This window comes from Ornithorhynchus anatinus, chromosome 9, assembly GCF_004115215.2.
Source record: "Ornithorhynchus anatinus isolate Pmale09 chromosome 9, mOrnAna1.pri.v4, whole genome shotgun sequence".
Taxonomy (NCBI): domain Eukaryota; kingdom Metazoa; phylum Chordata; class Mammalia; order Monotremata; family Ornithorhynchidae; genus Ornithorhynchus; species Ornithorhynchus anatinus.
In genome coordinates, this window is record NC_041736.1 from 19,611,511 (window position 1) to 19,624,160 (window position 12,650).

Below are 12,650 nucleotides of genomic sequence, written 5' to 3' on the forward strand. Positions count from 1 at the left end.
TTCAGAAAGGTTTTATAGTTGGGAATCCAGGAATCATTCAATCAATGGTATTTCTTGAGCACTTACTGTGTGCGGAGCACTGTACTGTTTGGGAGAGTACAATACACCAGAGTTGGGAGACACATTTCCAGCCCCTAGTGAGCTTAAAGTATAGAGGTACTGTATACAAGTTCTTGTCTGTGAGATGTGAAAGGAGAGGAAGTTTGAAGCATAAAGGAGAGGGAGTTTGAAGCACTGGGGAGGGTGTGAGCAAGAGTCCAAGAGAGATGAGAACAAGGCATAAAGTGGGATCAATCAATCTATCAGTGATATTTACTGAGCACTTACTGTGTGCAGAGCACTGTACTAAGCCCTTGGGAGACTACAGTGTAACAGATTTGGTATATTCTGAGGATGGAATAATGAGAGCGGGAATGTGATAGGAGAAGAGGAATGGATAAGTAGGAGTGGGAGTTGATTGAGTGTCCTAAAGCCAATAGTCAGGAGTTTTTGCTTGATGTGGAGAGGAATGAGCCGTCATTGGAGTAGTCTACCAATAGACAACCGCTGTGACATATTGTTGCTTGGTTCAGAGATCAACTCTGTAAACATAATTGATTTCTTGACTGTGCTCCTGGTGCCATTGTGAGCTCCCTGTGGGCAAGGAATGTGTTTGATGTTATATTCTACTCTCCCAAGCGCTTAGAACAATGCTTTGCACACAATAAGTGCTCAATAAATGCGATTAATAATTATCTCCTTGCTTGGGATGGCCTCTTTTCAATTCACCATACAGAAGCTGCTTGGAAATTCTATAATTCTACAATCATCACCTCATCCAGGGAAGCTACTTTATGACGATTCATTGGCTTATTGCTAAAATGATGACAGTATTACATTGCTGGTAATCATGACCTATCATTTAATGTTAGAGATGCAGATAAAATTGCTCTGAAAGCCTTATGTGATAGGTCCAGTTCCCCCAGACCTATTGAGGCTAATTTCAGTTTTCTTTTCTTCAGGCTTATTGTACGTCCCATAGTGTTGTGTTGATTCTGTAAAACTTTGGCTACCACCAGGCAGTTCTGCAGCTCTTGTGTCAGGAGTCAATCCTCAGTTTGAAGAACTGTTGGATGAATCATCAGAAGCAAGAAGACAGATCTTCTTGCCTAGGTTCCAGGAGGATACTGAAATCTTCTATTCCAATGAGCCTTCTGGAGGAGAGAAGGAGGTTGTATTTTGAGTATCTCTTATTCCTATCTTTTATCACTATTGTCAGTGGAGAAGAGGAGGATAAAATTAAGAACATATGGGTTCTCTTCATGGGCCTGGTTGACAGACCTTATTTTTCCTGGGTGGAGCTAAGAGGCATACAGAAGTACATTTAGGTTGGAAAGAATCTATAATGGGGAACTTCTCTAATTCTAAAAATTAAGTTCAATAAAAGGCAGATGTACCAAGAATGCCTATTACCCAACCACTGTAATGAATAGCAACCAAAATATATTTTTGCATCTGTATTAGAATAATTTCTCAGAAGTGTTGAGAAATCTGTTATAAATATGAGACCAAAAGGAAATCAGTTTTCAAATAATGCACTTACAAGCTATAATTGCACATATATGTACAAATAATTATATGCATGTAAATATGCATATATAATTGAATGTTACACATATATAATAAATGAAAATATCATTCACTTGGCATTAGTCATTTTGTTCTTTAACAGAAGTTTTTATCAGACAATGCTATGTTAAATTGCTCATCTGTACCCTTTAAGCACTTGATAGTCACCTCACGCTCAGCATCATAGCACTTACCAATGGTATTTATTGAGCACTTACTATGTACAGGGCACTGCACTAAGCACTTGGGAGAGTACAGTATAACAGAGTTGGTAGACACATTCCTGTTTATGTACATATCCTTAAACTCTGCCATTTCCCCTATCTGTAATTTATATTAATATCTGCCTTTCTCCTGCTATTCTGTAAGTTCCTTTTGGGCAAGGGTCCTATCTACCTACAATATTGGATTCTACTTTCACAAACACTTAGTAAAGTGCTGTGTACCCAGTAGATGCTCAATAAATACCACTGACTTTTCTTCCTCTCAGACTGTGAGCCCCATGTGGAACAGAGTCTGTGTCCAATCTGCTGATAGCACATGTACCCCAGAGATTAGTGCTTCACTTGGCAAATAGTAAGTACCTAACAAATTCTCCAAATGTGGTTATTGTTAACATTAATTTATTATTAATTTTTCTATTATTTCTATAGACAGATGAAGTATGCAGTCATAGGGGGCTCCAATTTTCAGGAGCTTCTGGTGAGGGAAAAGTCATCCAGCCTGGAACTAGAGGAGAGGGAGAAGTTTAAGGAGCAGAAATAAAGTACTGACAAGCCACCCTAATCCTTAATCCCTCCCCCCCATCATTGGAATCAGTCCCCTTCAAAACCCAGAAGTGGGACTATAAATTGCCAGATTGCTAGCAGTAGCTCTACTGCTCTTTTTCTTCCTACCTCTCATTTCTGATTCCCTCTCTTGCCCTATATCCCCGATACAGGGTATCTCTACAAGAATTCCTGTGGCTCTTGCCTTTCCCTCGGGAAACATTGACCAATGAAATTATTGCATGACACGGACTTGGTCCCCAAAAGTATCCCAAATTCAAACGTCTTCAGTAGAGATAGTTGGCAAAGTGGAGATTGCAATATGAGCAGAATTTTAGCTGGTCTCTTACTGAGGTTTTTAAACTGTATCTGATGAAGACACATCCTACTGAGCCCAGATAACTTCTGATGTTGATCCTTAATCAGTCAATGATATTTATTGACTGTTTACTAAGTGCAGAGCAATGTTCTAAGCACTCGGGAAAATACAGTACTAGGTAAATTAGCAGACACATTCCCTGTCCATATAGTCTTTAATATTCAAACTACCTGATCCATAGGTTCCAGAATTCAGAAACCTGGGTTCTAACAGTTCTAAATATGGCTTTACCATTTACATGGTTAAGAAGCCACCATTTCACTTTCTTCCTCTTTCCTCATCTTTAAAACAGGGGTGACAAAATGCAGGGTGTTCAACTAACAGTTAGAAAGATCCCTGAAAATTCATCAACAGCTGGATGAAATAGTCCTCACCTTTTTCTAGGTGTTCCTTCCTCCTGAAAGCAATAATCCTAGTTAGCTCCACATGGGGCTCACAGTCTTAATCACAGTAATTGAGGCACAAACAAGTTAAGTGACTTGCACATGATCATACAGCAGCAGAAAAGTGGCAGAGATTAGAATCTAGGCCCTTCGGATTCAGGTCTTATATCTCAAAGCTTTACCAGGAGGTCATCAGACATAGATGGATTTTAATAACAGGAATAAACCATGGCTACCCAATATTTGGACTAACCACCCTAGTCATCTGGAAATACCACATAAGGAAAACCCTATTCCCTGTAAAAGGGTAAGTACTGAAGCCCATATAAACCATGGTTCCTCTAAGACTGGGTGCACTAAGGTCATCTGAAGCTATTTGTAGCTTCAGAGCACTGCTGGCTGGAAACCTAACTTTAGAACTTCCAGAATGCTGGGGATAGTGCAAGGGTTTGTAATTAAGAACTGTTTCCACAGGGTGGTGAGGAGCCTGAAGACTTTGCCTCCAATGTACTGCTTATTTACATATTTCACTAATGTTATCTTGGATTATTGACTTTATTGTTGTTTGTCATTCATTCATCTACCCCATAGGGATGTTGTGGGGATAAATGAAACAACCAATACAAAAAATATTTGGAAAAAATAAGTGCTTTATAAGTTTAAGGTATAATTATTAATGGCCTATATCAGTGTGTGTGTGTCTTCTATATATTATGGGAAATGTTTAGGCACTCTATTTTGGTTTTCCCCACAAAGCAAAGATCTCAAAGTAATGGCTTCAATTTCCTGGGGGAAACTTGGATCTAGATCTAAACTGATAATTTTATTAATGAAGAATTACCCATTTGCGTGGCTTAGTGGAAAGAACACGGGTTTAGGAGTCAGAGGTTGTGGGTTCTAATCCCTACCCTGCCACTTGTCTGCTGTGTGACTTTGGGCAAGTCACTTGACTTCTCTGTGCCTCAGTTACCTTATCTGGAAAATGGGGATGAAAACTGTGAGCCCCTTGTGGGGCAAACTGATTACTTTGTATCTACCCCAGTGCTTAGAATGGTGTTTGGCACATGGTAAGTGCCTAACAAATACTATTATCATTATTATGATTAATAATGACATTTGTTAAGTGTCTACTAGGTGTCAAGCACTGTTGTAAATGCTGGGGTAGAAATACAAGCTAATCACGTTGGAAACAGTCCCTTTCCCAGGTGGGGCTCATGGTCTTCATCCCCCTTTTACAGATGAGGTCCTGGAGGCCCAGAGAAGTGAAGTCTATCTCTTGCCTCACTGTATGTTCCAAGTGCTTAGTACTGCTCTGCACATAATAAGCGCTCAATAAATACTAATGAATGAACTCAGGTCCTTCTGGCCCCCCCTCAGGCCCATGCTTTGTAACAATAATGTTATTTGTTAAGTGCTTACTATGTGCTGAGCACTGTTCTAAGCGCTGGGGTAGATACAGGGTAATCAGATTGTCCCAAGTGAGGCTCACAGTCTTAATCCCCATTTTCCAGATGAGGTAACTGAGGTACAGAGAAGTTAAGTGACTGGCTCACAGTCACACAGCTGACAAGTGGGGGAGTCAGAATTCGAACCCATGACCTATGACTCCCAAGCCCGGGCTCTTTCCACTGCGCCATGCTGCTTCTCTTGCTTTATCCAAGATGATTACACCGGAATGTACTCTATAATAACAATAATGTTGGCATGTGTTAATAATAATAAATATAATAATGTCAGTATGTGTTAAGCGCTTACTATGGGCCGAACACTGTTCTAAGCGCTGGAGTAGAAGGTAATATTTATTTTGTTAATGAAATGTACATCGCCTTGATTCTATTTAGTTGCCATTGTTTTTACGAGATGTTCTTCCCCATGACTCTATTTATTGCCATTGTTCTTGTCTGTCTGTCTCCCCCGATTAGACTGTAAGCCCGTCAAACGGCAGGGACTGTCTATCTGTTGCCGACTTGTTCATTCCAAGCGCTTAGTACAGTGCTCTGCACATAGTAAGCGCTCAATAAATACTATTGAATGAAAGCAGCGTGGCTCAGTGAAAAGAGCCCGGGCTTGGAAGGCAGAGGTCGTGGGTTTGAATCCCCACTCCCTGACTTGTCAGCTGTGTGACTGTGGGCAAGTCACTTCACTTCTCTGGGCCTCAGTGATCTCATCTGTCAAATGGGGATGAAGACTGTGAGCCTCACGTGGGCCAACCTGATGGCCCTGTATCTCCCCCAGCGCTTAGAATAGTGCTCTGCACATAATAAGCGCTTAACAAATACCAACATTATTATTATTATAAGGCAGTCCATATTACAGGTGAGGTAAGGGAGGCACCGAGTTTAGAAGCGGCTTGCCCCGCGTCACCCAGCTGACAAGCGGCGGAGGGGGGATTAGAACCCACGACCTCTGACTCCCAAGGCCGGGCTCTTCCCACTGAGCCACGCTGCTTCTCTTGCTTTATCCAATACGACTGCACTGGAATGTATCGTATAATAATAATGTTGGTATATGTTAATAAAAATTAATTATAATAATGTTGGTATGTGTTAAACGCTTACTATGTGCCGAGCACTGTTCTAAGCGCTGGGGTAGATAGAAGGTGATGAGGCATCCCAAGCGCTTAGTACAGTGCTCGGCCCATAATAAGCGCTCAATAAATACTATTGAATGAATGAACGAGGCGGTCCATTTTACAGGTGAGGTAACAGAGGCACCGAACAGTGAAGCGACTTGCCCCGTGTCACTCAGCCGACAAGCGGCGGAGGTGGGATTAATAATAATAATCATAATGTTGGCATTAGAGAAGCAGCGTGGCTCAGTGGAAAGATCACGGGCTTTGGAGTCAGAGGTCACGGGTTCAAATCCCGGCTCGGCCACTTGTCAGCTGTGTGACTATGGGCAAGTCACTTCACTTCTCGGTGCCTCAGTTACCTCATCTGTAAAATGGGGATTAAGACTGTGAGCCCCACGTGGGACAACCCGATTCCCCTGTGTCTACCCCAGCGCTTAGAACAGTGCTCGGCACATAGTAAGCGCTTAACAAATACCAACATTATAATTATTATTTGTTAAGCGCTTACTATGTGCCGAGCACTGTTCTAAGCGCTGGGGGAGATACAGGGTCATCGGGGGGTCCCACGTGAGGCTCACAGTCTCCATCCCCATTTTCCAGATGAGGGCACTGAGGCACAGAGGGAAAAAAAATGTTGGTATTTGTTAAGCGCTGACTATGTGCAGAACACTGTTCTAAGCGTTGGGAGAGATACAGGGTCATCAGGTGGTCCCACGTGAGACTCCCAGTCTTCATCCCCATTTGACAGATGAGATCACTGAGGCACAGAGGAAAAAAAGTATTGGTATTTGTTAAGCGCTGACTATGTGCAGAGCACTGTTCTAAGCGTTGGGAGAGATACAGGGTCATCGGGTGGTCCCACGTGAGGCTCACAGTCTCCATCCCCATTTTCCAGATGAGGACACAGAGGAAAAAAAAATGGTATTTGTTTAGCACTAGGTGTAGAGCACTGTTCTAAGCGCTGGGGATCGAGATGCAGGGTCATCAGGTTGTCCCACGTGAGGCTCCCAGTCTTCATCCCCATTTGACAGATGAGGTCACTGAGGCACAGAGGAAAAAAAAAAGGTTGGTATTTGTTAAGCGCTGACTATGTGCAGAGCACTGTTCTAAGCGTTGGGAGAGATACAGGGTCATCGGGTGGTCCCACGTGAGGCTCCAGTCTTCATCCCCATTCGACAGATGAGGCCACTGAGGCCCAGAGCAGTGAAGTGACTTGCCCCCCAGTCACCCAGCTGACAAGTGGCAGAGGCGGGATTCGAACCCGCGACCTCCAACTCCCCGGTCCGGGCCTCTTCCCCCTGAGCCACCCGAAGGGAGACGAACAACGGCCGCCGGCCGCGCCCGCCGCCGCGTCTCCATGGCAACGGCGGCGCGAGGGGGGGGCGGCGGAGGGAGAGGAGGGGCAAGTGGAGGTGAAGCGGTCGCGGGGCGGAGGGAGAGGAGGGGCCGAGGCGGGGCCGCGGAGCGGAAGTAGTTCCTCGTGCGGCCTGTCACTTGGCCGGAAGTGGCCGTTGGCGCTGGGGCTGTCACCTTGCGCGCTGCGCTGCTCCGCCGGACCCCAGGACTGTCCCACGGTCGCCGCCATGTCCCTCGTGGCCGAGGCTTTGGCCTCCCAGATAGCAGGTTAGCGGCCTTCTCGGCGCCTCAGGCGGGACGAAGGGGGAGGGGAGGGCCGCCTTCACGGGAATGATAATAATAATAATATTTGCTCAGCGCTTACTAGGTGCCAAGCACTGTCCTAAGCGCTGGGGAGGAGGAGACAGGGTCATCAGCTTGGCTCACGTGGGGCTCCCAGTCTTCATCCCCATTTTCCAGGTGAGGGCACAGAGGAAAATAAAAGTTTGTATTTGTTCAACGCTGACTAGGCGTAGAGCACCGTTTTAAGCAATGGGGTGATAATCGTGATGATAATGTTGGTATTTGTTAAGCGCTTACTAGGTGCCAAGCACTGTTCTAAGCGCTGGGGAGGATCCAAGGTCATCAGGTTGGCCCACGTGGGGCTCCCAGTCTTCGTCCCCATTTTCCAGGTGAGGGCACAGAGGAAAACAAAAGTTTGTATTTGTTAAGCGCTTACAATGTGCCAAGCACTGTTCTAAGTGCTGGGGAGGATACAAGGTCATCAGGTTGGCCCACGTGGGGCTCCCAGTCTTCATCCCCATTTTCCAGGTGAGGGCACGGAGGAAAAAAAATATTGGTATTTGCTAAGCGCTTACTACGTGCAGAGCACTGTTCTAAAATAAAAGTTTGTATTAAGTGCTTACTGTGTGCCAAGCACTGTCCTAAGCGCTGGGGAGTATACAAGGTCATCAGCTTGGCCCACGTGGGGCTCCCAGTCTTCATCCCCATTTTCTAGATGAGGGCACAGAGGAAATAGAAAAAAGTTGGTATTTGTTAAGCGCTGACTATGGGTAGAGCGCCGTTCTAAGCGCTGGGGTGATAATTGTGATGATAATGTTGATATTTGCTATGCGCTTACTCTGCCAAGCACTGTTCTAAGCGCCCGGGAGGATACAAGGTCATCAGGTTGGTCCACGCGGGGCTCCCAGTCTTCATCCCCATTTTCCAGATGAGGACACAGAGGAAAAGAATTGGTATTTGTTAAGCGCGTACTATGGGCAGGGCACTGTTTTAAGCGCTGGGGTAATAATCATAATGTTGGTATTTGTTAAGCGCTTACTATGTGCAGAGCACTGCTGTAAGCGCTGGGGTAGATACAGGTTCATCAGGTTGTCCCACGTGAGGCTCACAGTCTTCATCCCCATTTGGCAGATGAGGGCACAGAGGAAAAAAAAAAATGTTCGTATTTGTTAAGCTCTATGTGCCAAGCACTGTTTTAAGCACTGGGGAGGATACAAGGTCATCAGGTTGTCCCACGTGGGGCTCCCAGTATTCATCCCTATATTCCAGATGAGGGCACAGAGGAAAAAAAAAACTGTTGGTATTTAAGTGCTGCCTATGGGCAGAGCACTGTTCTAAGCACTAGGGTAGATACAGGGTCATTAGGGTGTCCCACGTGGAGCTCACAGTCTTCATCCCCATTTTCCAGATGAGGGCACAGAGGAAAAAAAGAGGTATTTGTTTAGTACTGACTATTGTGTAGAGCACTGTTCTAAGCGCTGGGGGAGATACAGGGTCATCAGGTCGTCCCACGTGGAGGCTCACAGTCTTCATCCCCATTTGACAGATGAGGGAATTGATGCACAGAGAAGTGAAGTGACTTGCCCACAGTCACACAGCTGACAAGTGGTGGAATCGGGGTTAGAACTCATGTCCTCTGACTCCCAAATCTGTGCTTTTTCTTCGTTAATAGACCACGCCCCTGGGAGACAGAAGGTCATAGCTTCTAATCCCTTCTCCGCCACTTAATAATGATGGTATTTGTTAAGCGCTTACTATGTGTGAACCACTCTTCTAGGCCCTGGAGGGGGGATACAAGGTGATTAGGTTGTCCCAACTGAAAAATAATAATGATGGTATTTGTTAAATGCTTACTATGTGCAAAACACTGTTCTAGATGCTGGGAGGGAATACAGGGTGATCAGGTTGTCATGTGGGGCTCACAGTCTTAATCCCCATTTTGCAGATGAGGTCACTGAGGCACAGAGAAGTTAAGTGACTTGCCCACAGTCACACAGCTGACAGGCGACAGAGCTGGCATTTGAACCCATGTCCTCTGACTCCAAAGCCAGGAGTCTTTCCCCTGAGCCAAGCTGTAAAATGGGGATGAGGACTGTGAGCCCCATGTAGGACAATGTGATTCATTCAATCGTATTTATCGAGCGCTTACTGTGTGCAGAGCACTGTACTGAGCGCTTGGAATGGACAGTTTGGTAAGAGAGAGAGAGACCATCCCTGCCCAACAATGGGTTCACAGTCTAAAAGGAGGAGACAAACAAGAAAACAAAATAAGTAGTCTGGCGTGAAGGTGGGAGGGAGCAGAGGGAAAAGGGGTAGCTCAGTCTGGGAAGGCCTCTTGGAAGAGGTGAGCTCTCAGCAGGGCTTTGAAGAGGGGAAGAGAGTTAGTTTGGCGGAGGTGAGGAGGGAGGGCGTTCCAGGACAGCGGGAGGACGTGGGCCGGGGGTCGATGGCGGGATAGGCGAGAACGGGGGATGGTGAGGAGGTGAGAGGCAGAGGAGCGGAGCGGGCAGTAGAAAGAGAGAAGGGAGGAGAGGTAGGGGGCAAGGTGATGGAGAGCCTTAAAGCCCAGAGTGAGAAGTTTTTGTTTCCTGTGGAGGTTGATAGGCAACCACTGGAGGTTTTTAAGGAGGGGAGATAATAGAGGACAGATAACATTCTTGATCTTAGAGAAGTAGTGTGGCACAGTGGAAGGAGCTGGGGCTTGGGAGTCAGAGTTCATTGGTTCGAATCCCGGCTCTGCCGCTTGCCAGCTGTGTGACTTTGGGCAAGTCACTTAACTTCTCTGTGCCTCAGTTACCTCATCTGTAAAATGGGGATTAAAACTGTGAGCCCCACATGGGACAACTTGATCTCCTTGTATCCACCAGCGCCCAGAACAGTGCTTTGCACATAGTAAGCGCTTAACAAATACCAACATTTTTATCTTCATTAGCAGGGTATGATTAGTTGATTTAAAGTTGATGAATAATTTGAATGGAATTATAACAATCAATGACATTTGCTTGCTTACCTTATGCAGAGCACTTAACTAAGTATTGGGAGAATACAATAGAATAAGTAGTTACCACTGCTCCTTGCAAGGAGTTTACAATATAGTGGAAGAAACGCTAAAATAAGTTGTAGCAACGGAATGTAAGTATAGGTACGTAAGAAGCAGCATACATTGTGAGCAGCGTGACCTAGTGGAAGGAGCTCAGGCCTGGAAGTCAGAGGATCTGTGTAAAATCCCAGCTACACCACTTGTCTGCTTTGTGACTTTGGGCAAGTCACTTAACTTCTCTGTGCCTCAGTTACCTCATCTGTAAATTGGGAATTAAGATTTTGAGCTCCATGTGGGATATCGACTGTGTCCAACCTGATTAGCTTCTATCTACCCCAGTGCTTAATACAGTGCCTGGCACATAGTAAACACTTAAATACTATTAAAAATAGTGCTGGGTAGGGAGTGTACTTAAGTGCTTAGGAGGTGTGGACATAAGTGACACAGAATCAATCATTTATTGTGTGCTTACTGTGTGGCAGAACAATGTGCTAAGTGCTTGGGAGAGTACAACACAACAAAGTTGGTAGCTACATTCCCTGCCCGTTAGGAGCTGGGGAGGTGAGATGATTTAGGAAAGGTTTCCTAGAGCAGGTGTGTGTGTGTGTGTGTTTTTAAACAGCAGCATCAGTGTCCTAGGAAAGAGAAAAGAACATAGCAAGAAAGCAAATTTCAACAGGCATAGGGGTCTGTGAATGAAGGATGTGGAAGGAAAATCCAAATGTCAACAAGACCAGAAAAGCTGGTCATCAAAAGGACAGCAAGTTTAGAAATAAACCATAACCCGAAAAATAGTTAAGTACAAAGTTGGTTAAACTAATTTGAGGAGCATAAAGGGCAAATGACAACACAAAAAGCGGACATTTCACCTGATCACTATTGAAGAGTACAAGGAAGTAGCATAATTATGTAAAAACAAAATTTGAAAAGTGAAGGCTGGCAAAGAGAAGAAACTAGCATGAAACACAAATGGTATCCAAAATTAGACAAAAGAGGAGAACTGTGGTTCTCTTAAACAGAAAGGGAAAACTGGGGCAGATTAGTCTAAAAGGCAAAAGCTTTTAGTTTTTTTTTTGTCCCCTCCCCACACCTAACTTCTGTGTTTCCAAATAAGATAAAAATGTATAACCAACCAGATCAAGTCCCATTTTAAATGGATGGTTGGGAAGTTGAACTACAATAGAGAAAGAAACAATTTCAATGTTTGCCGAGAGAATAGGCTTATATGAAAGTAGTATATGTTTGTATTGGACATAAAAATTTCTTGATTATTTGAATTCTAGGACATTCAAATAAGTCATCAAGGGAAATGATGGTGTCTCCATCTTTAGATATCTTTAAGCAAAGAACAGGCAGGATTTGTTTTGTGCCTGAATAGAGGTTGGATGTGGATTAGATAATCTCCTGAAGTACTTTTTCAAGTCAAATCCAAGAATTAGGGATCTTGAAATTGGATGCATTATTTCTGCCTCCCTATTTTTGTAGAATCTCACTGTGATATAAAGTCATTTAAAAATGCCATTTTAGTACGAGGTAAAGGGACAAAAAATTTTTTTAAACTCTATCCTCTTATGAGACAAATTTATAGGAGTGTATTTCATTCATTAATGGCTAAAGGCCACAGCATCTTACATCTATTTTTGGATATTCTGTTGTCTTCAGAAGAACAGTTGAATTGAAAAGGAAGGTCCAAGAAGAAGGATAAAGCTAAGTTTTACTCCCGAACCAAAAATGGCCTTCATATTTTAAACCGTATGGCAAAGCTGAAGTATTGTGGGTTATTAGCTGATACTATAGAATTCAGTCCCATGGAGATCTGGGTCTTGAAAGCAAAGGTCAGTTACGTTCTTTGTAATGTAGCTTTCTGAAACTTTTGCTAAGTTTTTGCAGGGAAATGCCATGAATGATTGCTAGTTCCTCTTTGCATTTTTTTTGGAAAGCAGTTAAAAAGAGTCTTGAAAAAATAGTCTAGATAACTTTCATCTGGCAAATTTAGAACTTTCAAAAGGAAAAATAATGATAATCCTTTAAATACTTTTCTTGCTGCTGGTGTCTCTTCACCCTTCCTGGGCTGGAGCAGAGGTTGATAGGAAGTCCCAGTGTCACTGGCATTGAGCAGCTTCTCACCTCACTGGAAATAGGGACTAGCTGGGGTCCCTTGCTGCAGCTGATTAATATTTTACATTATTCTGTAGGGCATCCTTGTGAACTGAAATACTTAATTTTTGTTTGGTGCTAAGTTTGCAGTTTCCTAATCTTGTGG

The 12,650-nt window shown here is 44.1% G+C and overlaps 1 protein-coding gene across 1 annotated transcript in view; it reads left to right on the top strand.

The window, feature by feature from the left end:
• Positions 1 to 7,155: 7,155 nt before the first annotated feature.
• Positions 7,156 to 12,650, top strand: part of MTX2 (metaxin 2) — a 55,872-nt gene continuing 50,377 nt past the window's right edge. The window contains exon 1 of the mRNA XM_001515158.5: positions 7,156 to 7,332. Coding sequence (XP_001515208.2) covers positions 7,293 to 7,332 — 40 coding nt within the window. The 5' untranslated portion in view covers positions 7,156 to 7,292. The remainder of the gene's footprint in view (positions 7,333 to 12,650) is intronic.